We start from the raw sequence: 25,078 nt of genomic DNA, 5'->3' as shown, positions 1-25,078 counted from the left end.
ATCGAGAGACCGGCTTACATGGGAGCTATATCAGGTTATAGACTGATTTGGACCGTAAATTGTTGTAAGTCGCAACAGAACACCGCATGCAAAATTTCAGCCAAATCGGAAAAAATTGTTGCTTGTAAGGAATCAAGAATTCGAATCGGGAGATCGGTTTATATGGGAGCTACATCAGGTTATAGACTGATTTGGACCGTTGTTGTTGTTGTTGTTGTAGCAGTTTATTGTGTTCTATCTATCGTCTGCTGGATTCTGTTGAGTGTCAAGACCCAGGAACTCTGCGACTAAGAAGGGGTGCGTCCACAGGGATCTGAGTCTGAGGCGAGTGGGTCTGGCTGGGCAGTCAAACAGGTGACGTGTATCGTGCGGTTCCTGGTTACAATCGGGACATACATCTTGCACGTCGGCATCAATCCTTGCTCTGTAGGAGTTGAGGCGGCTGCATCTGCCGGAACGTAATTGAGCCAGAAGTACTCTGGTTTGTCGGGGGAGGTCGATTTCTTCAGGTGCAATGGGAGGCGGCCGTTTACCAAGGACTATATTTACCGCATCTGCTACCGTGTCTGCATGAATGTTGTTTAGACCTGCTTGATATGCCGCTTGTTCTAGAAGTTCTAGATCATGTAGATCTACCTTGAGGCTTCTGGGCGGTGGATATCTATCCACAACATGATGATTTGGATGGTTCCGCGATAACAGAGCATGTAGTTATGTCTTCGCACTAGCAAGCTCTTTGTCTCCTGATGAAGGTGGTCCACATGAGAACTGAGGAGACAGGCCGTCGCAGTTCGGAGGGTGCTATTCTGACAGATCTGAATATTATTCCACTGCGTGTCACAAAGCTGACGAGACAAGGTTTCTTTGTCTGCACCCCAAGTGCTGCCGGCAAGTGACTTTAGGTCCTTGTTTCTACTTTTGACTTTATCGCAGATTGCTGTTGCATGTGGCGAGAATGGGTAAGAGCTGTCAAAACTGACGCCAAGTATTTTGGGACACTTGATGGTCGGAATCATTTCTTTATCGACCATCACATTCAGCTCAGTATTCACCTCACGCGTATTTGTAGTGAACAATGTGGCTGAAGATTTGATGGCGGATATCTTCAGATTTCTTGCAGAGAAATATGAGGCAAGTTCGTTGAGGTAGACGTTCAACCTATCGCAGATGTCATTAATGGGTGGGGGCCTGATGCCGTGATCGTACGATCGTCCGCATTTGGTACGATCTCCATGCCGTCTGGTTAGAGGTTAAACTGTGCCGCAGATATCACACCACCTTGGGGAACTCCAGTGAAACACTATGGTGCTTCGACTTCTTATCCCTATATTCCACAAATGACTGGCGACCCCACAGATAATTCGCGACCCAGCGTTTCAAGCCTGGCTGGAGGGACGTGTTGGCGATGTCCTCGAATAATTTGGCATGACTGACCGTGTCGAATGCCTTCGATAGGTCCAGTGCCACAAGGGCCGTCCTATCACACGGCCTGGGCTGATTGAAGCCACGGCAAATGTGTGCGGTGATGTTGTGCTGTGCAGTCTTCGAAATCCATGTTCATGCTCGGCGAATGGAAATCGGGAACTATAAGAGTGTTCAAAGACAGGTTGAGGACAGTAGTAAGGTACTCAACTCCAGGTGAGTCCTGATTTTTCAACATCAATGTAGAGATTCCGTCGGGGCCCAACGCCTTAGATGATTTGGAGCCACGGATGACATTCGTAACTTCGCCCACGGTAAATTGTGATGGCTGTTCATCGGCTCGGAGACCACGAATGGCTATCCTCCTTGCCCTGTCTCTCTCGGGATGCACAATAAATTGACAGTTGAAAAACCTGGCGCATCTCTTCAAATCAGTCACGGTTATTTCGACAAAAGTAACTGAGGTCCTGTCATCCCGTCTACCGGGGTTCGGGAGTGACTTAACAGTAGACCACAGTTTGCCTACATCGGTGCCTAAGTTACATTGCTCCAAGTGTTCCAGCCACAAATTCCGCTTATGTTCGTAGAATACCCTGTTAATTTCCAGATTCAGCTCGCTGATTCTAAGGTTAGTGGGGTCCATACCACGAATCCCATCACGCTCGACTGCGAGTACCACTGCTTGTGCCGGCAAATTGGGCCGCATGTGAGGTATTCGACCGGCTGGTATAAAGCGAGCGGCTGCTGCGTCCATGATGTCTCGGAATTTCCTCTCACTAGCACATAAGAGGGGGTTGGCAGTTCACTGAAGCGGCGATTGGTTATGAAGTCGGGTGGTCGGTCGATGGTGAGAATTATGGGGAGGTGGTCTGACCCAAAAAAGATGACGGCTTGCCAGGATACGTCACTCAGGAGATCAGGGGATGCAATGGAGATGTGTGGCGAGCTGCTGCACCTCCTCGTAATCCTAGTGGGGGCATCCTCATTCACCGTGCAAAACGTGGAGCTTTCAATCTGCACTGCCAAAGCTATGCCACGCTGGTTGTTACCTAGGGGAGAATGCAATGAAATGTGATGGGCATTGAAGTCCCCTAGAACCAGACGATTATGGCCAGATAGTAACCCACTTATGTCGGGGTTGTAGGCTTGGCTATTTATCAGGACACAGCTACCAACCGGCGGTATGTACACGTTGTATAGCTCTATCTCGGTAGTACCGGACCTGACTGCTATCCCCATACAATCCATGTAGGGGTCACTAGCGCCATGCGCAGGGGAGATAGGTCTACATTGCACGGAAAGGTGTATCATGAAGGCCAATCCCTCACTTCCATTCCTTGAGCGATAAGGATCGTAGCACATTGTATCCGTGACAACTGTGCAAGCTGCAGGTGTTGGTCAGCTTTGTCTCCTGGATCGCTTCGACCAATATGCTCTTCCGACTCATGAAGTCCACAATCTCATCGATCTTACCACGGAGTCCGTTGCAGTTTAACTGCAAGAACGGTACACTTCCCGGCACTGGCCTGGCAATATTTAGGCTGGCATGCCGCCGTTGCGTAAATTTCCGTACAGGAGAGGTCGGGGGTCACATAGTCTGACGACGAGGACGCAGAAGGCGACGACTACGACGCTTGTGACCCACTGCTGGCTATGTTCGCACAGCACCTTGCGACATAACCAATATGACCATACTCTCGTAGTGAAGTGAGGCCAGAGCAAAATCAGAAATGTACCCACTCCATGCACCGGTTACATCTCACCGACACCGACCGATAATGGAGGCGGTTCTGGCAAACCGAATAGAACCAGGGTCCGGGGTTCTTTTCAAACCCGGCACGGACCAGAAGCGTGCGGAGAAGGCACTCCGGGATGTGCCTCTCCCATGACGAAAAAAGACGAACACGTACACTGCGGCGGCAGCCCTTGCCGATGAGGGTACCATCGGGTCAATCTGGTGCGTACAACCGGCTGCCATGGGATTAGACCGTACGTGGCACAGTTGTTGAAAGTCATAACAGAACACTATTGTGCAAAATTTCAGAAAAATCGGACAAAAATTGCGGCTTGTTAGGCCTCAAGAAGTCAAATTGGGCGATCGGTTTATATGGGAGCGGCTTCCAGGCGCTAAAGATGTCAAATCGGGAGATCGGTTTATATGGGTTTATATCAGACAAAAATTGCGGTTTGTAAGGACTCAAAAAGTCAAATTTGGAGATCGGTGTATATGGGAGGTATATCTTAATCTATACCGATTTGGCAAATTTGTAATCCCCAACGACCTATATCAATAGTTAGTATCTGTGCAAAATTTCAAGCGGATAACTTTATGCGTTCGACCGCTATCGTGATTTCGACAGACGGACGGACATGGCTAGATCGACTCACAACGTCGAGACGATCAAGAATATAATCGTCTTCACTCCAAATGCGGCAATTTTGCTTATTTACGTAGCCATTCAACCAGAAATGAGCCTCATCGCTGAACGGTGAATGAACACATTTCGAACCGAACACTGATTTTGGTAATAAAATTCAATGATTTGCAAGCGTTGCTCGTTAGTAAGTCTATTCATGATGAAATGTCAAAGCATACTGAGCATCTTTCTCTTTGACACCATGTCTGAAATCCCACGTGATCTGTCAAATACTAATGCATGAAAATCCTAGCCTCAAAAAAATCACCCTTTATATACAAACGGAATGACTAGATTAGTATACCCCCACCCTATGGTGGAGAGTGTACAAATTAAGATATTTAAGCAAGTTTTCTGAATAAAGACTAATCATCGAAAATACTTATTTTGCCCAAACAATGCAAAATATACACTTTTTCTCATTTTTACACCCAACACCGAAGGATGGGGGTATGTTCACTTTGTCATTCCGTTTGCAACACATCGAAATATCCATTTCCGATCCTATAAAGTCTATATATATTATTGATCGTCGTAAAAATCTAAGACGATCTAGCCATGTCCGTCTGTCTGTCTGTTTAAATCACGCTTCAGTCTTAAAAAATCGAGATATTAAGCTGAAACTTTGCATCGATTTTTTTTGTCCATAATTAGGTTAAGTTCGAAGATGGGCTATACCGGACTATATCTTGATATAGCCCTTATATAGACCCATTTGGCGAATTAAGGTCTTGGCTTATAAAAGGTGCATTTATTGTCCGATTTCGTGTGACGACAGTGACGACTTTTTTTAATTTGGTTCAGATCGGTCCAGATTTGAATATAGCTGCCATATAGACCGATCTCTCGACTTAAGGTATTGGGCCCATAAAAGGGCCCAGATTTGGATATATCTGCGATATATACCGATCTGCCGATTTAAGGTTTGGGCCCGCATCCGATTATTATCCGATTTCGCTGAAATTTTGGATAGCAAGTTGTGTAAGGCTCCTCGATATTCTTTTTCAATTTGACCCAAATCGGTCCAGATTTGAATATAGCTGCGATATATACCGATTTGCAGATTTAAGGTCTTGGGCGCATAAATGGCGCATTTATTGTCCGATTTCGTTGAAATTGGGTACAGGGAGTTGTGTTAGGTCCTTTGACATCTTTTTTTTAAGTTGGTTCAGATCGGTCCAGATTCGGAAATAGCTGTCATAAAGACCGATCTCCCGATTTAAGGTCTGGGGCACAAAAAAGGCGCATTTATTGTCCGATTTCGCCGAAATTTCGTGTCCATATCGTTCAGATCGATCTATATTTGGATATAGCTGTCAAAAAGACCAATATTGAATAGTGATTTGTATTTATTAGACCACTCAATGTCCGTGTCGATGTTTAGTCCAAACCGGACCATATTTCCATATAGTTACTATGGGTGCAAATATATGAATTTTTCACCGGATTATGACGAAAGGTGGTTTACATATATTCCCGGTGTGGTAGGCACCCAAAGTTCGGCCGGGCAGTATTTATTTGGTTTTCTTAAGGACACTTTCATAGGCAAAACTCAAAAAGAGTTACGAAGATATCTCTTTTTTTTCTTCAAATTTTATTAATTTAAAATTGCAATTTTTCCCATATTTTTTACTATTTTTTTTTATTTTCTCCCGCTCTGCGTCGTGGCGACACGGGTTAGCGGTAACCGATCGTCATGATATATCGTATTTCGTATGCAGACCACATTTGCAAGCTATTGAGCCATAAAAACCCCCCATAGAAGAGAAGACGCTCAGCGTTATGCTATACAGAATCGTTTATGAAAATGATTTCACTCATCATTAAACTAAAAATTTAATCATACAGCACTCACTGTCATGAGAAAGTATCACAAATCTTGATTTGCAAATTTGAAATCGGTATGGGGTGGAATGCCATTTCCGACCATCCTTAACTATTTCCTCGCTTATTCTTTCGAATTGTCAAACAAATCACATTTTATGAAAATTTCCAATGAAAAGTTTATGCAAGCAATACTATTTCCAAGGAATGGCATTACCAATCAACTGGCATGCATTAACATCTAACAAATGCAACCATATGCTCCCATTTTGTGGTAATGAATCGTTTGAGTATTTGATTCATGTAATTAAATGCTCTATTCACATACATGTAAGCAAGATTTTCCGAGAATTTTATCTTCATTTCGTGAGTGCAATGGTAAAGATTTACATCAGGAACTATGTTTCGTCAACAATGAACTGTGTCAACAATGATGCAGTTGGATATGTAAACTACAAAATATTGTTTGCTTTGTCGAGGTGGGAGTTGTTGTTGTGGTTGAAGCAGTGTGTTGTGTTCTATTCTTCGTCTGTTTGGTGCTGTTACATATCAAGATCTAAGTACTCTGCGACTAAGGTGGCGTATGTCCAGATGGCAGTCTGGCTGGGCAGTTAAACAGGTGACGTATGTCGTGTGGTCCCTTCTCACAATGGGGACACACATACGGAACGATGGCACCAATCCTTGCTCTGTAAGAGTTGAGGCGGCTGCATCTATAGGAACGTAATTGAACCAGAACTATTCTTATTTGGGAGGCGGTCGTTCTCCAAAGACTGCATGCACCCGGTAGCTGTTCATTGCATCTGCTACCGTGCCTTGCTGTGTAAGAGTTGAGGCGGCTGCATCTGTGGGAACGTCATTGAGCCAGAACTACTCTGGTGTGCAGTGGAAGGCAGTCGGTCTCCGCATCTGCTACCGTGCCTACATGAAAGTTGTCCACACCTGCTTCATATGCCGCTTGATCCAGAGGTTCTCTCCTGTAGCGCTGAACGTCACACTATAGATCTGTAGATCCACCTTAAGGCTTTTGGGCGGTACATACCTATTAACAAGATAATGACTTTGATAGTCCCTACGACAACAGCCCAAAAGGTATTGCTTAGACAGCATGTAGTTATGTCTTCGCACGGGTTAGATATTTGTCTTCTGATGGAGGTGGTCCACATGAGAACTGAGGAGAAAGCCCGTCGCGGCATTTGCACAGATCTGATTATTATTCCACTGCGTCTAACGTAGATGACGGGACCACACTGGCGCTACATAACTTACCACAAACCGGCCAATTGCTTTGTTAGTGGTCAACGAGATTTCTTTGTCAGCACCCCAAGTGCTGGTGGCAAGTGACTTGACGACCTTGTTTCTACTTTTGAGCTTATCGCAATGCCACAGCAATGGCATGTGGAGAGAATGTGAAAGAGCTGTCAAATGTGACACCAAGTATTTTGGTCCACTTCATGGTTGTTGTTGTGGCCACATTTTCATGTCGAGGTGGCGATCCTGGTCAAGCTCCTGAAGGTGAGCAAATCGGTACAAAGGACCGATCGCCTTGAGAACAGGGTGGCCATTGGTTATTTAAAGGCGCCCATAACCCGCCTTGTCATATCGAGCATCGTAGGCACTCAGTATTTGTGAAAGAGCTGATTGGCGTGACTGCCGTTGCAGCTACTCAGTATGAAGCATTTCACTATCCGCAACGGACGCGCCCGGTAGCTCGCAGCTATGCTTCTGGCGACAGCAATGATCACCACACAGATCGGACCTCAATGTTCGAGCCTGTGGCAAGTGGCCTGAGGCAAGTTCGTTGAGGCAGACGTTTAATCTATCGCAGATGTCAACAATGCGTGGGGGGCCTGATGTCATGACCGTACAATCGTCCGCATATGATACCATATCTCTGCGGTCTGGGGGGGTGGATTGGAGGATACTACAACTACTAAAATTTCCATGAACATTCCATTAAGGATCACGGGATACTCCTTTCATATCTCTCTGTCATGCCGCATAGCAACACCACTTGGTAGAGAAGTTTTAACATGGCAGTTTACCTTACAAATGTAGAAAGGGAATAACCACAGCTGAAAATTTTGTTGATGTTCAAGCCGGAAACAGGTGAACATGCTAACCTCAGCGCCACGATGGCCTCCGGGGTGGTGGAATGAAAGATGGGTAGAGGTTAAACAGTGCCCGAGATATTACCCCGCCTTGGGGAAATCCTTGTTTAACGGTGCTTGGATTTCATGTGCCTAAATTCAACAAATGACTGGCGACCACACCGATAATTCGCGACACAGCGTTTAAGGCTTGGCTGGAGGAGACGTATTGGCGATGTCCTCAAATAGTTTGGTGTTGAATGCTTCCAATTTGTGCAGTGCCACGAAGACCGTCCTATCGCATGGCCTTGGTTGATTGGAGCCATGGTAAATGTGTGCGATGATGGCATGCAAGACAGTTGTTGTGCTGTGTACTCTTCGAAATCCATGCTAATGTTCGGCGAATGGAAATTCTCCAACAAGGCTCAAGAGGATTAGTCTATCAAAGCATCTTGGCTACTGGTGAGAGAAGGTAGATCGGTCTGTACGACTCCCCCAAACTCGGGTCCTTTCCAGGCTTCAGTAGCGGGATCACTCTGTCCATCTTTCAGACATCGGATATTATAAGAGTGTTCAAAGATAGGTTGAGGAAAGTAGCATCAATGCAGAGATTCCGTCGGGGCCCAACGCCTTGGATGATTTGGCGCCAAGGTTGACATTCGTAACTTCGCCCACGGTAAATTGTTATGGCTGTCTATCGGCTCGCAGACCACGGATAGGACGAACGGCGATCCTACAAGCCCTGTCACTCTCGGGATGCACAATAAATTGGCGGCTGAACAACCTGGCGCATCTCTCCGGGTCACTCACAGTTACGTCGCCCAAACTGACTGAGGTCCTGTCGTCCCGTCTAGCGGGGTTTGAGAGTGAATTAACGGTAGATCATAGCTTGCCTAAACCAGTACCCAAGTTACATTGCTCCAAGTGTTCCAACCATAAATTCAGCTTATGTTCGTTGACTACCCTGTTTATTTCCAGATTCAGCTCGCTGATTCTGGGGTTAGTAGGGTCTGTGCAATGAATCGCATAACGCTCGTCTGCGGGTACCACTGCCTGCGTCGGGAAATTGGGCCGCACTTGGGGTATTCGATCGGCTGGTATTAAACAAGCGGAATTTCCTCTCGGCAACTAGCACATTCGAGAGGGATGTCAGTTCACTGAAGCAGCGAATGGTGTACTCTCTGAAGCCAGCTCAATCGGCCTTCTTCTGATTGATAAACGTCCGGTGGTGTGATCCCAAAGAATTAAACCAGGCTACGTCACTCAGGAGATCAGGGGATGCAAGGGAAATGCCTGGCGAGCTGCTGCACCTCCTCGTAATCCTAATGGGGGCATCCTTATTCACCGTTAAAACGTGGAGCCTTCGATCTGCTCTGCACCGCTGGTCGTTACCTAGGGGAGAATACCATGAAACGTGATGGGCATCAAAGTCTCTTAGAACCAGACGATTATGGCCAGATAGTAGCCCACATATGACGGGCTTGAATGCCTGGCCATTAATTGGAACACAACTACCAGCCGGTGTTATGTACACGTTGTATAGCTCTATCTCGGCAGTACCGGACCTGACTGCTATCCCCATGCACTCCATGTAGTGGTTACTAGCAAAAATGTTGCACTTCTGGCACTGGCCTGACAATATTGGGGCTGAGATGCTGTTGTTGCGTATATTGCCGCACGGGAGAGGTCGGGGGGTTACATAGTCCGACGACGCTTCTGACCCACTGCTGTCTATCTTCGCACGGCACCTTGCAACATATTCAGCATGATTATACTCCCGTAGTGATGTAAGGCCAGAGCAAGATCGCAAATGCACCGATTACACCACACCGACACCCACCGATGATGTAGGCGGTTCTGATAAGCCGAACAGAACCAGGATCCGGGGTTCTTTTCAGTTCAGACAAGAACCAGAAGCGTGCGGAGAAGGCACTCCGGTATGTGTCTCCCCATGACGAAAAAAGGACAAACACGAACACTGAGGCTGCCATGAGATTGCCTTTACATTGTGAGACAAGTTTGTGTAAAAAAACTTGAAACATTTTTCGATTTAAGCCACAGAATACAAATTTGTAAAGGCATTTTTGTTTATGGATGACAAGTGGTCTCACAGTGGATACAGAATCATTGTAATAATATATTTTTAAGCCTATAAGGAAATAGCCATGAAATTTTTAATTATTTCTTATATTGGAAGATGGCCTATCCACCTTGTGCTTATACAAAGAACAGCATAAATTAATTCTACTTCAGTGACACAATTGATGTATTCGCTCATAAAAATCAATACATTGGGGATTGGGGTGGGGTGAGTTTCTACTAAAATAAATGAATGAATCCAGAGATGAATTATGAAAAGTCGTAAAGTCACGCATGATTATGGGATAAATGAGCTGCCGTCTTACAAACAAATGAAAGAATTATCACGGCTTGACAATCCCAAACAAAGGGTAATGGATATATGCATGTATGAAAGGGAACCCATAAGACTTTATAGCACCTGCTGGGATGAGTGATACACAGAAAAAAATTTCAGCAAATTATTTTTCAAAGAGAAGTTGAAATGAAATTTGGTATGAATTTTGTAATGGGTGAAAATCTTTCAAAGTTTCGCACCGCTATACCTGTTAGAGCGGATTGAAATACAAAACACACAACTAAAACGAGAATAAGATGTCTGGTAAATGTCGCTAGCATTAGTGATGACAACATTTTAAACTAGGAATTCATCGTCCGTTTGCCTAGAATCTAACTTATGCACCATGCGGTGGCCTCTAGGAAGGATCAAAACACCAAATTGTCTATTGTAATCTATGCGAGTAAACAAATTAAGTGCACAAACGTCGTATACATGTGATGTGATAGATGAAACAACAAAAACTGGTATACAATTCTTAAAAAAAAAATGTTAAAACCCCAATTGTTAAAAAAACAAAATCTCTGTAATTTTTTTCTATATTTACGCCTCACAACATAAAAATAATTAACTCGTGAGCACATAAAAATATCCAATTTCTTTCTGTGTATGTGTGTAAAGTTATAATGGAAGTAATGACAGGATTATGTCAATCTTATTTACATACGCAACCATGGCGAAGAACTTAATAAGGATACATTTATGAGTTGTTATTTTTTAATGAATACATACGAGTATACACATACAGCACTACATGTATAACGACTGATGGTGATGTAATTTGAGGTGGGCTCAGTCGGAGTGGATTGGTGGGTTAGAGGAAGGGTCTTAAACGATGAAACCCAAAATAACCAATATATGTACAATAACTAGGTATGTATGTACGTAGTAGGTATGATCGATTAAAAAAAAAAATCAAAAAATAAAATTTAATAAAGTAAAATCAAAAAGAAACCTTCAATAAAATCAAACAAAGAAACATAAAATGCGAATGGGACCTTGAAACGAAATCGAAACCAAACTTACCTTAAACTTAGATCGGGCGAGGCACAGCGTATGGCCACACTCAATATTTGAGGCACCAAACGCATGGCCATGGCAACTTGATTGCGCCAAATACGCAAATAGAGATCCTTTTGACTTTCGGTGGGTACACGTTTGGTGGGTGCCGATGAACGCAACAAGGAGGCGCGATTGTCACTTACAGGGCTAGAAGGAAAATAAAGCAAAAAAAAAAAAACACACACTCATTAAAAGTATAAAAAGTTAGAAGCAAACAAGTAACAAGTAAAAGCGCGCTAAGTACGGGACGAATCTTGGGAACCCACCACCATGGATTCTGCTAAAATACGGGAGCTAATCTGGTTGTAGACCGATTTGAACCATACTTGCCACAGATGTTGAGTCATGGCAGAACACCGCATGCAAAATTTCGGACAAATCGGATGAAAATCGCGGCTTGTAAGGGCTTGAATAGTCAAATCGGAAGATCGGTTTATTTGGGAGCTATATCAGATTATAAACCGATTTGAGTCATTCTTGCCACAGTTGTTGGAAATCATAATAGAACCCTATATGCAAAATTTCAGCCAATTCAGACAAAAATTGCGGCGTGTAAGGACTCAAGAAGTCAAATCGGGAGATCGATTCATATGGGAGCCATATTAGGTTATAGACCGATTTAAAGCATACTTGCCACAGTTGTTGGAAGTCATAACGGAACACCACGTGCAAAATCGGACAACAATTGCGGCATCCAGGAGCTCAAGAAGTCAAATCGGGAGATCGATTCATATGGGAGCTACATCATGTTGTAGACCGATTTGGACTATACTTGCCACAGTTGTTGAAAGTCATAAGGGAACACCACATGCAAAATTTCAGCCAAATCGGACAAAATTGTGGCTTGTAAGGGCTCAAAAAGTCAAATCGGGAGATCGGTTTATATGGGAACTATATTCAAGTCTTAACCGATAGGACCCATTTGCAATTCCCAACGACCTAGAAGTATCTGTGGAAAATTTTAAGCGGCTAGCGTTACGCGTTCTACCGCAATGGTGATTTCGAGAGACAGACGGACGGACATGGCTAGATCGACTTCAAATGTGAAGACGATCCAGAATATATATGCTTTATGGGATCGCAGATCAATTTTTCGAGGTGTTACCCTCATATACCACACAAAATCTACTGTACCGTCGATCTTGCCTCGGAGAACATTGCAATTCAAATGTATGGAAGTGTATCATTCTTGCACTGGCCCGGCAATATTGTACCTGGGTTGTTGCTGTTGTGTACATTGTCGCTTGGGAGAGGTCGGAGTGGTCACATAGTCCGACGACGAGGACGCCAAGGCATCGACGGCGGTTCTCCCACTGCTGTCTATGTTCGCCCAACACCTTGCAATAAACGCACAACACCTTGCAAACAACTCCCATAGTGACGTAAGGCCAGAGCACTATCGGAAATGCATCTACTGCATGCACTGGTAACACCTCACTGACACCGACCGATGATGGAGGCGGTTCTGGCAAACCGGAACCAGAATCCGGGGTTTTCTTCACTTCCGGCACAGACTAGAAGGCTCTCCGGGATATGACTCTCCCTTTAGAAGTATACATATGAGTCGTGAGTGGTGGCCACCTTAGCGCAGAGATTAGCATGTCTGCCAATGACGCTGAACGCCCGGGTTCGAATCTTGACGAAACCATCCGAAACACATATTTTTCAGCGGTGGGTTTCCCCTCTTGATGCTGGCAACATTTGTGAGGTACTATGCTATGTAAAAACTTCTGTCCTAATGTAGCACTGCGGCACGCCGTTCGGTCTCGCCTATAAAAAGGAGGCCCCTTATCATTGAGTTTAAACTTGTATCGGACTGCACTTATTGATATGTGAGAAGTTTGCCCCCTGTTCCTTAGTGGAATGTTCATTGGCAAAATTTGCAATTTGCAATATGAGTCCTGAGTTGTCGTGTGAACTCACTCGTGGGTTTTTCATGAGTCGTGGTTTTCTCTTGTGTCCTGAGTGTTTCGTGAGTCGTGCGTGAGTAAAATTGTTGTTGTAGCCACATTTGTATGAGGAGGTGGCGATCCTCAACAAGCTCGTTGCGGTCTATACGACCGATCGCCGAGAGAACATGATGGCCATTGGTTATTTAAAAGTGCCAATAACCCGCCTTATTATATCGAGCATCATAGGCACTCAGTATTAATGCAAGAGCCGGTGCTGCACGGCCTCTCACTGAGATTATCCGCTCGATACCGCTGATTGTCCGCGTCTTCCGTTGCAGCTACTCCGTATTGTGCTCGCAGCTAAACTTCTCGTAACAGCGATGTGGTGTTCGCCGTGCTGAGCGTCTCGTGAGCGTCCGTGAGTAAAATATTTTTTCTCGTGAGCGTGAGGGATTAGAAAATCGCACAACTCTATCTCCCATGACGCAAAAAGAACGAACACGTACATTGAGGCGTCGGCCCTTGCCAATGAAGGACTCCATCGGATCAATCCGGTACGTACTAGCGGCTGCCATGAGATTGGCCCCCGGTGGTGCTTTTACCAACGATATCATGGATACCACTATCCTAGTTTATATCATTCATGGTAAAATTAATTAGTGTACCCTTACATACTGTTCAACTGGCCGATTTAACTTCTTGGGTTCTGCCGTTTTTGAGTATATACAGAGTAAACAAACAAACCGAGTCCCATACAGTCATGATTGGCTAATATGCCCGTTTGGGGAGTTTTTGGAGGGGAGTACTCCCGAATACTTTTTTATGGGAGCCCCATATTAATATAAACGTTAAAAATTACTGCTTGGAGGAGTTTTGGGGCTAGGGCGACTTCCCGGGTACTTGAACCCAACTTTTAATACCACGTTCATACTCTACCCACTAATAAGTTTCATTTGGGTCTCATTTTGTCCCGATCGGTCCACTTTTGATTTTAGATGCTACTTTTGGGGTGGTTTTGGGCCTGTAGCGGCCTCCACCTTGGAAGAGTTTTGGGGTTAAGTCGACTTCCTGGGTACTTGAACCTAACTTGTAATACCATCTTCATACTCTACTCACAAAAATATAACACCATATTCGTATAAAGCTCACAAACACCTTTGATTTGAGTCCCATATTGACCCAGACGGTAAATATGTCCTACTGGGGGTGGATAGATAGACCCCTCAGATACCAAAGAATAAATGTTTATGTAAGATTTGTACTCTTCTTTTAAATACCTTTCAGTTGATACCCATATTGCCCAAAGCTGTAGAAGTGTCCTGTTGGTGGTGTTTTTGGGGCTAGGAGACCGCCCGACCCTTAGGGTGACATTTGTATGCCAAGTTCGTACTCTACTCTTAAGTACCTTTCATTTGATACCCATATTGTCCAAATCGGTAAACATGTCCGTTCGGGTGGGTTTTGGGATGGAGCGTCCCCCCCTCCCCCAGGTAAATCGAACCCAAAATTTTATACAAATTTCTTGTTTTTGAGGTACCATAAGGTGGCATACAAAATTTTTCAACCAACATTTTGGCGTTATTGAAAATGGGGAAAAAGAGGAGAATCCGCCCGTTGTTGAACAGATTGACCATTCCAAAATGATCAAAATCAACTATGATTTTCCATATTTTTCGGGTTCGATGGAACAATTTAAGAACTGAAATCTTAAATTGGTTGGATGGTCGTTCAAAGCAAAAACATTGGACATTGACGACTGTCATGGGCCAACTCGTACACAGGTGTAATGAGTTTCTTGAATTTTTGACTTTTTTCTACTATAATCCCAATGCTAAACAACGATACACTTTTTGCTGCTAAATTGTTGACATCAGTGTACATAGGGTAGTTAGTAATGGATTATTCCATTGCGTTTCAAATGGAATAACTAAATCAGTAATCGCCCTATACTAGGGTGGTGGTTTTAAAAATCAAAAATTTCATTTCATTGGATATGGGCTTGACATGACATCACTTACGTAGGATCAATGACGCTATACAATGTTGTTACACGGGCATAGCATATGGGCCAGGCTTGCGCCACCACGGAGGGGCATTTTTGCAATATGCGGTCTCTCTCCAGGAAGCCAAATAAACACACTGACCATGGATCAAATTGCGCTTGTGGTGTACCGCCAATGGCTCCAGCACTCGATTGTGACAAATTCAGCGTGGACGTTGATGATTTGGAATTATCTGCATAATAGAGAAAAAGATAACAAATTTCAATTAAAAGGGCGCCCCAAATTCAGTCATATTATTATTATAGAAAAAAAAAGCTCACCATCATTAAGACCACCAAGCCATACTCCACTCGAACGCTCCACTATCCATTGTAAATCAATTTGTGTGGCATTTAGAATGGCAGTCTTTTCAGTCTGAGGTAGATGCGGTAGGCATTTTTCCAAAACCTTTAGATTATGTAAATGAGAGCAATTAGTTTTTATAGTAGGGAAGTGCGTGGGGGGTAGGGGGGAGGAACTTCATTAATTTCAATCGATAAGGGTAAAGGGAATACATAAATATTGTTCGTAGTCACTTTGTCTCCCCTTTAAAGCAAGTAATTTACATTTTTCCAGGAATAGGCATAGATAGCATGAAAAAAAAAACAACAAAAAACATGCATATCAAATAATGTGGCATGTGTCCAACCGGAGGAATGACAGCTAGCCAAGCAAAACTTCATAGGATTTAATTTAACTGATACATACATTGGCAAAGTGTTGGCCCCTTTTGTGTATCATTTCAAATTATTGGAAAGCTCATTTTTAGTGGAAAATTCCTCAGGCAGACAAGTTTGCATTTAATTCATATTCCAATAGAACATTTGATGGACATTTTAAGAACTGTAAGCTATTTTAATTTTATAAACAAATTTTATTTTTCAGAGAAAATTTCCAGTTTTTTCGCATGCCTATAATAAGCCAGGCCATCGACCTTCTTCGACAAATCAATACGTTCTTTAAGAAGTTGGACTAATAAAAAGGCGATTAGCTTTCAGGTTTATTGAGACTTGACGTGCATGTTCCTTAAACTCTCAACGATAAGTAGAGAGGCTTCCTTAATTGCGCTCGGCGACTCGCTGCACTGCGGGAACGGCACCGCAGTCAGCCAAAAGGCTGCGGTCACTTGGCGGGCATTCCATCCTCAAATGAATTAAGGCGAACAATGGAAATATGAGCCCAAGAACCTTTGCTAATCTCAATAATCACACCGTAGTGATTATTTTTGTCGACTAAGGAGAAGAACAGAGCTCCATAACTGCGAATAATTGGGGCGGGATTGTCAATGGACTGACTGAACTGTACACTCAGAAGTTCTCGAGGAAACATCGACAAAAAGCCATGAAACATGAATTCAAAACATGATTTATTTATTGATTTAACATTTAGTGTCACAACTTTCTCAGAATCATCGAGGCTTTACCAAATCTAGAACGAGATGTCAAACTACAAACTCTACATCCTCGGTTTAAATGAAGTACGATGGCTGAAATCCACAACTATGGATCTTCAAGGTGGCTACCGCTTTAATTATTTCAGGCAATGAAATCCAATAATAAATGGGGTCGGCCTTTTATTGTCGCCGAAAGCAATAGCGAGGTAAGATTAAATTAAAAATTCCGCAAATTATGTATTGTACAATCTATGCGCCAACCGAACCCGATGACGACGAAACAAAGGATCAATTCTATTCCCATCTCGAGTCAGTGACGTCAGATTGGTTGGCTTTTGTGCATGAAGCCGGCTTTATCAGTCGAAATCACATCGACCACGTACTTATTAGAAAAATCTTTGCTGGGTTCGCTGAAAAACGTGAATCCGACATCAATAGTGAACACCGCTCTTGAATACAAGACAGTATTAACCGAAGAGCTATAAAATATCACCCAGACATAGGTCGACTTCACAGCAGCATGTACGGAGACGACCACCTCTATCATGGGCGTTGCTAGACGATTCCAAAGACCATAGAAAAGCAACGAACCTGTGGAGCAAATAAAACACCGGAAACGTCTGTTACAAAAACCGCAGACAGGACTAAATATCATGCCCCCGCCACGCTGGTCAAAAGTCTAGTTCGCAGAGATAAGCGAATATGCATATGAGCAAGCCGAAAATTCAGCTTATATTGGAAATGTGCGTGGCGTTTAAGAGTCAATAAATCAAATGAGTGGCAACAACATACGGCCAACGTCAATATAAAACAAGTAAAAGCGTGCTAAGTTCGGCCGGGCCGAATCTTATATACCCTCCACCATGGATCGCATTTGTCGAGTTCTTTTCCCGGCATCTCTTCTTAGGCAAAAAGATATAAGAAAAGAGTTGCTCTGCTATTAAAACGATATCAAGATATGGTCCGGGTCGGACCACAATTAAATTATATGTTGGAGACCTGTGTAAAATTTCAGCCAATTCGTATAAGGATTGCGCCCATTGGGGCTCACGAAGTAAAATAGAGAGAACGATTTATATGGGATCTGTATCGGGCTATAGACCGATTCAGACCATAATAAACACGTTTGTTGATGGTCATGAGAGGATCCGTCGTACAAAATTTCAGGCATATCGGATAATAATTGCGACCTCTAGGGGTTAAGAAGTCAAGATCCCAGATCGGTTTATATGGCAGCTATATCAGGTTATGAACCGATTTGAACCTTATTTGACACAGTTGTTGAAAGCAAAAATAAAATACGTCATGCAACATTTCAGCCAAATCGGATAGGAATTCCGCCCTCTAAAAGCTCAAGAAGTCAAATAACCAGATCTGTTTATATGACAGCTATATCAGGTTATGGACCGATTTCAACCATACTTGGCACAGTTGTTGGATATCATAACGGATAAGAATTGTGCCCTCTAGAGGCTCAAGAAGTTAAGACCCAAGATCGGTTTATATGGCAGCTATATCAGGTTATGGACCGATTTGAACCATATTTGGCACAGTTGTTGGGTATAATAACAAAACACGTCGTGCAAAATTTCATTTCAATCGGATAAGAATTGCGCACTCTAGAGGCTCAAGAAGTCAAGACCCAAGATCGGTTTATATGGCAGCTATATCAGGTTATGGGCCGATTTCAACCATACTTGGCACAGTTGTTGGATATCATAGCAAAACACGTCATGCAAAATTTCATTCTGATCGGATAAGAATTGCGCACGCTAGAGGCTCAAGAAGTCAAGACCCAAGATCGGTTTATATGGCAGCTATATCAGGTTATGAACCGATTTTAAACATACTTAGCACAGTTGTTGGATATTATAACAAAACACGTCGTGCAAAATTTCATCCCAATCGGATAAGAATTGCGCACTCTAGAGGCTCAAGAAGTCAAGACCCAAGATCGGTTTATATGGCAGCTATATCAAAACATGGACCAATATGGCCCATTTACAATACCAACCGACCTACACTAATAAGAAGTATTTGTGCAAAATTTCAAGCGGCTAGCTTTACTCCTCCGGAAGTTAGCGTGCTTTCGACAGACAGACGGACGGACGGACGGACGGACGGACGGACGGACAGACGGACGGACATGGCTAGATCGACATAAAATGTCACGACGATCAAGAATATATATACTTTATGGGGTCTCAGACGAATATTTCGAGTAGTTACAAACAGAATGACGAAATTAGTATACCCCCCATCTTATGGTGGAGGGTATAAAAATGAGGACGGTTCGAAATTAATAGCACCCGAAAAAAGCAATCAGAGCGTTGGCGAGGATTTTTCAGCTTCGACGGACCAGCAACGGAAGACGCAAGCTCTGCATCCTCAGTGCGCCGAAACCCACGCAAGGATAAATCTACAGGTCCACCAACCTGCGAAGAAATTGAGGCCGTTTTGGTCTCACTAAAAAACAGCAAACCAGACCGTCCCGTATGGAGCACACCCCATTGCCGAAATAATTATCCCAATTATCAGAAAGGCCTGCGATACAAATGTTATTCCCTCAGAATGGAAGAAGGGAAAACTGGATAGGGATAACATATCATAACACAATTGATAAGGTAATGACAAGTCTTCTGCTTCGGAGCATCGTCTCGACGTTCTGAGTCGACCTATCCATGTTCGTCCGTCTTACGAAAACATGATAGCGATCGAACGCGTAAAGCTAGCCGTTTGAAATTTTGCACAGATATAGTTCCCATATTTTAGCAGAGTCCATGGTGGTGGGTTCCCAAGATTCGGCTCGGCCGAACTTAGCACGCTTTTACTTGTTTTTATACGCTCCACAAGAATGTTATGTAACTCGTAATAGGTAGTTATTTTTGGGAAAAAATTAAACCACTCAAGAATAACAGCTATACTGTTCCAGTGAAGCGACAGATCTAGAGCAGGCTTAGAATGGTGGTGGTATCAGTCATTAGCATGTTATATGCTGGTGGTGTAGTTGCGCTAGTCTCCATTAGCCGACAGACGACTGGTCAGCATGTGAGTGAATTTAACTAGTGGAGACACAAAGCGCCAACTTAACAACACTCTATTACTGGCAACATCCGATCACTGTTAAAAACTTTTATACACAATTTACTAACTAAATACGGACATGTCCGTTCGGGTGGAAATTTGGGCTGGGGCGTCCCTCCATGTTATTTGCACCCAAAAATTAATTTCGTGTTTTTGGGGTACTAAGGTTTCAAACTAAATTTCGCTTAAATCGGTGTACCCATCTCCGAGATCTGGCGTTTTTGAAAATTGCGGTAAGGGTTAGGGTCCTCCCCCTTCGGATATAAAAAGGTAGTTCCTTTTGTCAACGAAGGCTCAAACTCTGCCATCCGTGAAAATTTCATGAAAATCAGTTTAGCCGTTTTTGAGTCTATACGAAACAGACAAACAAACAAATAAAACTTTTGGAACAATATGGATATAAAAAGAAAGCTATTTAAGAGAAGAGTGCGAACTTGGCATAAAAATGGCACTCTAAGCGTCGGGGGGGTTCATCACACCCAGAAACACCACCCAACAGGACACTTTTACCGCTTTAGGCAACATGGGTATCAAATGAAAAGTTCTTGAAAGTAAAGTAAAAATCTAACATAAAAATTTATTTCTTGGTGTATGAGGGGCATCCCCACCCCCAAACCCCACCCGAACGGACATGTTTACTGATTGGGACAATATATACCGTATAGCAAGAACTTGGTACACAAATTTCGCCCAAAGTGTTTTGGGGGATACCCCTTACTTACTTTACTTTAATTGGCTATGGCAGAATATTTGTTCCACTAGCCGAACGTAGAATAGCGTTCCAATCGCCTCGATCTTCTGCGCTCATTCTAAAAACTCTGACACCAAGTTTCGAGGTGTCTCCCACAACTTGATCTTTCCATCGGGCTTTTGGTCTTCCCGGTTTGCGTGTACCACCCACCGTGTTTGCCTTCAAAAGACTTCTTTGCTGGAGCTTCTTCATCCATTCTGACAACATGACCTAGCCAACGCAGCCGTTGTATTTTGATGCGTGTAACTATGCTATCATCGTCATACAGCTCATACAGCTCGTGGTTCATACGTCGCCTATATTCTCCGTTAACGCAAACTGGTCCATATATTTTACGAGGAATCTTTCTCTCAAATACTCCAAGCACTGCCTCATCTGCTTTCACAAGTACCCATGCTTCAGAACCATATAACAGCACGGGTAGTATCAGTGTCTTGTAAAGTGTAGTCTTCGTTTGTCGAGAGGTGGCCTTGTTTCTAAACTGCTTACTTAGTCCAAAGTAGCATCTGTTTGCCAGTATTATTCTTCGCTTTATCTCAAAACTGGTGTCATTCGTTTCGGTTACGGCGGTGCCGAGGTAGATAAAGTTACTGACTATCTCAAAGTTGTGATTCCCAACTTTCTCCATGTTCTTTATCTGCTCGGTTGTACAAGGCTTTTTGGGAGTGGAGACCATCCATTTCGTCTTATCTCCATTTACTGCCAGACCCATTTTCACTGACTCTCTTTCGATTTTTTCAAAGGCTGCAGTTACTACTTCCAGTGACCGACCTTTGATATCGATATCGTCGGCATAGGCAAGTAGCATGTGCTCTCTTGTGATTAGTGTGCCATATCTATTCACTTCTGCATCTCGTATAATCTTCTCCAGCAGGATATTAAAGAGATCACAAGATAGGCTGTCTCCTTGTCTGAAACCTCGTTTGGTATTAAATGGTTCGGAGAGATTCTTTCCTATTCTTACTGAGGAACGCGTATCAGCAAGTGTCATCCTGCAGAGTCTTATTAATTTTGCAGGGATACCAAACTCAGACATGGCTTGAAATACCTTTTAAAGTAAAGGAGTATCGAAGGCGGCTTTGTAGTCAACAAAGAGGTGGTAGGTGTTGATTTGTCCTTCTCGGGTCTTTTCCAGGATTTGGCGCAGTGTGAATATCTGGTCTAGGGTGGATTTACCTGGTCTAAAGCCGCATTGATAGGGCCCAATTATCTCATTGACTTTAGGTTTTACGATCGAAAGTATCTTGTATGCGATGGGGAGGAGACTTATTCCTCTGTAGTTGGCACATTCCGTCTTGTCTCCTTTCTTGTGTACGGGACATAGTATGCTGAGGTTCCAATCATCGGGTATCCGTTCTTCTAGCCAGATTGAACAGATAAGCTGATGCATACGCCTTATCAGCGTGTCGCCTCCGGTCTTAAATAGTTCAGCGGGTAACCCGTCGGCTCCTGCTGCCTTGTTGTTCTTTAGTCGGGTTACTGCTACTTGGACCTCATTCTGATTAGGAGGTAAACATTCTATACCATCATCAGGGATTGGTTCTGTGGTATCCTCTTCGCCGCCAACATCGGATACAAGCAGTTGGGTAAAATGTTCTTTCCATATCCTCAGCATGTTGTCTGTGTCAGTTACCAGATTTCCTTCTTTGTCTCTGCAGGACGATGTGCCTGCATCAAAGCCATCGGTTTGGTGTTTAATTCTTTGGTAAAATTTCCGGACTTCATTCTGACTCCTGCACATCTCAATTCGCTCGCACTCACGTCTTTCCATTTCATTTTTCTTTCTGCGGAATAGACGTTTCTCCTCTCTCCTTCTCTCCCGATACCTCTCCTTCATCTGGCGCGTTGCTACTGATTGCAGGGTTGCTCTATATGCCGCATTCTTGGCTTCAGTAGCATCTCGACACTCTTGGTCGTACCATGAATTTTTTGGAGGAGGCTTTCGGTACCCAAGTACGGATTTCGCGGCATTTTCCATGGAGTGGGCAATAGTTTGCCACTGCGCCATTATATCATCGGAACAAGGAGTGCTTTTATCAAGCAGTTGGGTCAGTCGAGTGGAGTATGCCGCTGCCATTTGTTGTGTCTGCAGCTTTTCAATGTCCAGCTTCAGTGCAGTGTCAGATCGTACTTTCCTCGCCATGTTCAAACGGGTGCGAACCTTTGCTGCAACAAGGTAATGATCCGTATTTATATTCGCTCCACGGATCGATCGTACATCTAACACGCTGGATGAATGCCTTCCATCTATCACAACGTGATCAATTTGGTTTCTCGTGTTTTGATCGGGTGACAGCCATGTGGCTTTGTGGATATTTTTATACCCTCCACCATAAGATGGGGGGTATACTAATTTCGTCATTCTGTTTGTAACTACTCGAAATATTCGTCTGAGACCCCATAAAGTATATATATTCTTGATCGTCGTGACATTTTATGTCGATCTAGCCATGTCCGTCCGTCTGTCCGTCCGTCCGTCCGTCCGTCCGTCCGTCCGTCCGTCCGTCCGTCCGTCCGTCTGTCTGTCGAAAGCACGCTAACTTCCGAAGGAGTTAAGCTAGCCACTTGAAATTTTGCACAAATACTTATTATTAGTGTAGGTCGGTTGGTATTGTAAATGGGCCATATCGGTCCATGTTTTGATATAGCTGCCATATAAACCGATCTTGGGTCTTGATTCTTGAGCCTCTAGAGTGCGCAATTCTTATCCGATTGGGATGAAATTTTGCACGACTTGTTTTGTTATGATATCCAACAACTGTGCCAAGTATGGTTTAAATCGGACCATAACTTGATATAGCTGCCATATAAACCGATCTTGGGTCTTGACTTCTACAGCCTCTAGAGTGCGCAATTCTTATCCGATTGGAATGAAATTTTGCACGACGTGGTTTGTTATGATATCCAACAACTGTGCCAAGTATGGTTCAAATCGGTTCATAACCTGATATAGCTGCCATATAAACCGATCTGGGGTCTTGACTTCTTGAGCCTCTAGAGTGCGCAATTCTTATCCGATTGGAATGAAATTTTGCACGACGTGTTTTGTTATGATATCCAACAACTGTGCCAAGTATAGTTCAAATCGGTCCTTAACCTTATTTAGCTGTCATATAAACTGATCTTGGGTCTTGACTTCTTGAGCCTCTAGAGGGCGCAATTCTTATCCAATTTGAATGAATTTTGGCACGTAGTATTTTGTTATACTATCCAACAACTGTGCCAAATATGGTCATAACCTGATCGGTTCATAACGTGATATAGCTGTTATATAAACAGATCTGGGGACTTGACTTCTTGAGCTTCTAGAGGTCGCAATTATTATCCTATTTGCCTGAAATTTTGTACGACGGATCCTATCATGACCATCAACATACGTGTTTATTATGGTCTGAATCGGTCTATAGGCCGATACAGCTCCCACAGCTCTTGAGCCCACAATGGGCGCAATTCTTATTCGAATTGGCTGACATTTTACACAGGTCTCCAACATATAATTTAATTGTGGTCCAAACCGGACCATATCTTGATATCGCTCTAATAGCAGAGCAAATCTTTTCTTATATCCTTTTTTTGCCTAAGAAGAGATGCCGGGAAAAGAACTCGACAAATGCGATCCATGGTGGAGGGTATATAAGATTCGGCCCGGCCGAACTTAGCACGCTTTTACTTGTTATGTTGAAATCTGGTGCTACTAACTACCATGTTTTTTGCCGCGGCGAAATCTATCAGCCTCAACCCATTACTGGACGTTATCTCGTGGAGGCTAAACTTTCCGACTGTTGGACCAAAGATGTCTTCCTTCCCTATTTTCGCATTAAAATCTCCCAGAACGAGTTTAATATCATCGGCAGGGCAACGGTCATATTCTCTCTCTAGGCGCTCGTAGAAAATATCCTTGGTCTGCTCGGCTTTGTCTTCCGTCGGGGCATTGGCACAAATAAGACTGATGTTGAAGAATTTGGCTTTTATGCGGATTGTGGCTAGCCTCTCATCCACCGGAGTAAAGCTGGAGACTAGGTGTTTCAGTCTTCGACTAACCACAAATCCGCAGCCAAATTCATGCCTCGTGTTATGGCAGCTATAGTATAGTTCGTCACCGTTTGGTGTTGTAGTGACGCCGTTCCCAGTCCATCGCACTTCCTGTAAGGCGGTTATGTCTGCCTTGTACTTCTCTAATACATCCGCCAGCGCGTATACTGCACCTTCTCTATAAAGAGTGCGGACATTCCAGGTGCAGATCCGCAAATGATAGTCCTTTTTTCATTTGCGTGGGTCGTCAACATTGGGGGGGTCCGTTTTTACTATTCCTTTGTTTTTCATAGTAGTTCTATGTTTTCCGGGGGCGGGTTACTGTCCCAGCGCCCCAACCGCATGGGTTTGTGGGATTGCATGTATCCCTCGTTGTGGCGAGCCGCTTGATCCAAGATCCGACGCTCGCCGACACCCCACCCTCAAAAAACCCCCAACAGGACTCTTTCACCGCTTTGGGCAATATGGGTATCAAATGAAAGGTATTTAAAAGTAACGTTATAAGAATTTGGTCCAATGTGTCTACGGGTCCCCCCAACCGCAAAACCACTTAAACGGGGATGAAGGCCCAACGTCGCAAAAAGGGGTATCAAATAAAAGGTCTTTGGAAGTTGACTAAGAATCTGGTATACATATGTGGTATAGAGTTTGTG

General features: G+C 43.7%; 1 protein-coding gene across 5 annotated transcripts in view; it reads right to left on the bottom strand.

Moving 5' to 3' along the window:
- The window catches only part of LOC106084960 (protein furry), a 470,149-nt gene that overhangs the window by 318,846 nt on the left and 126,225 nt on the right, over window positions 1–25,078 (bottom strand). For all 5 annotated transcript variants that reach the window (XM_059360195.1, XM_059360193.1, XM_059360196.1 and 2 more), the window contains 3 exons: window positions 15,447–15,573; window positions 15,142–15,358; window positions 11,196–11,378 (listed from right to left, as the gene is read on the bottom strand). In XM_059360195.1, the coding sequence (XP_059216178.1) occupies window positions 11,196–11,378; window positions 15,142–15,358; window positions 15,447–15,573 (527 nt within the window). The remainder of the gene's footprint in view (window positions 1–11,195; window positions 11,379–15,141; window positions 15,359–15,446; window positions 15,574–25,078) is intronic.

Source organism: Stomoxys calcitrans, chromosome 1 (assembly GCF_963082655.1).
Source record: "Stomoxys calcitrans chromosome 1, idStoCalc2.1, whole genome shotgun sequence".
NCBI lineage: Eukaryota > Metazoa > Arthropoda > Insecta > Diptera > Muscidae > Stomoxys > Stomoxys calcitrans.
Note: the sequence above shows the minus strand (reverse complement) of the source record. Positions and strands in the feature narration are given on the sequence as shown.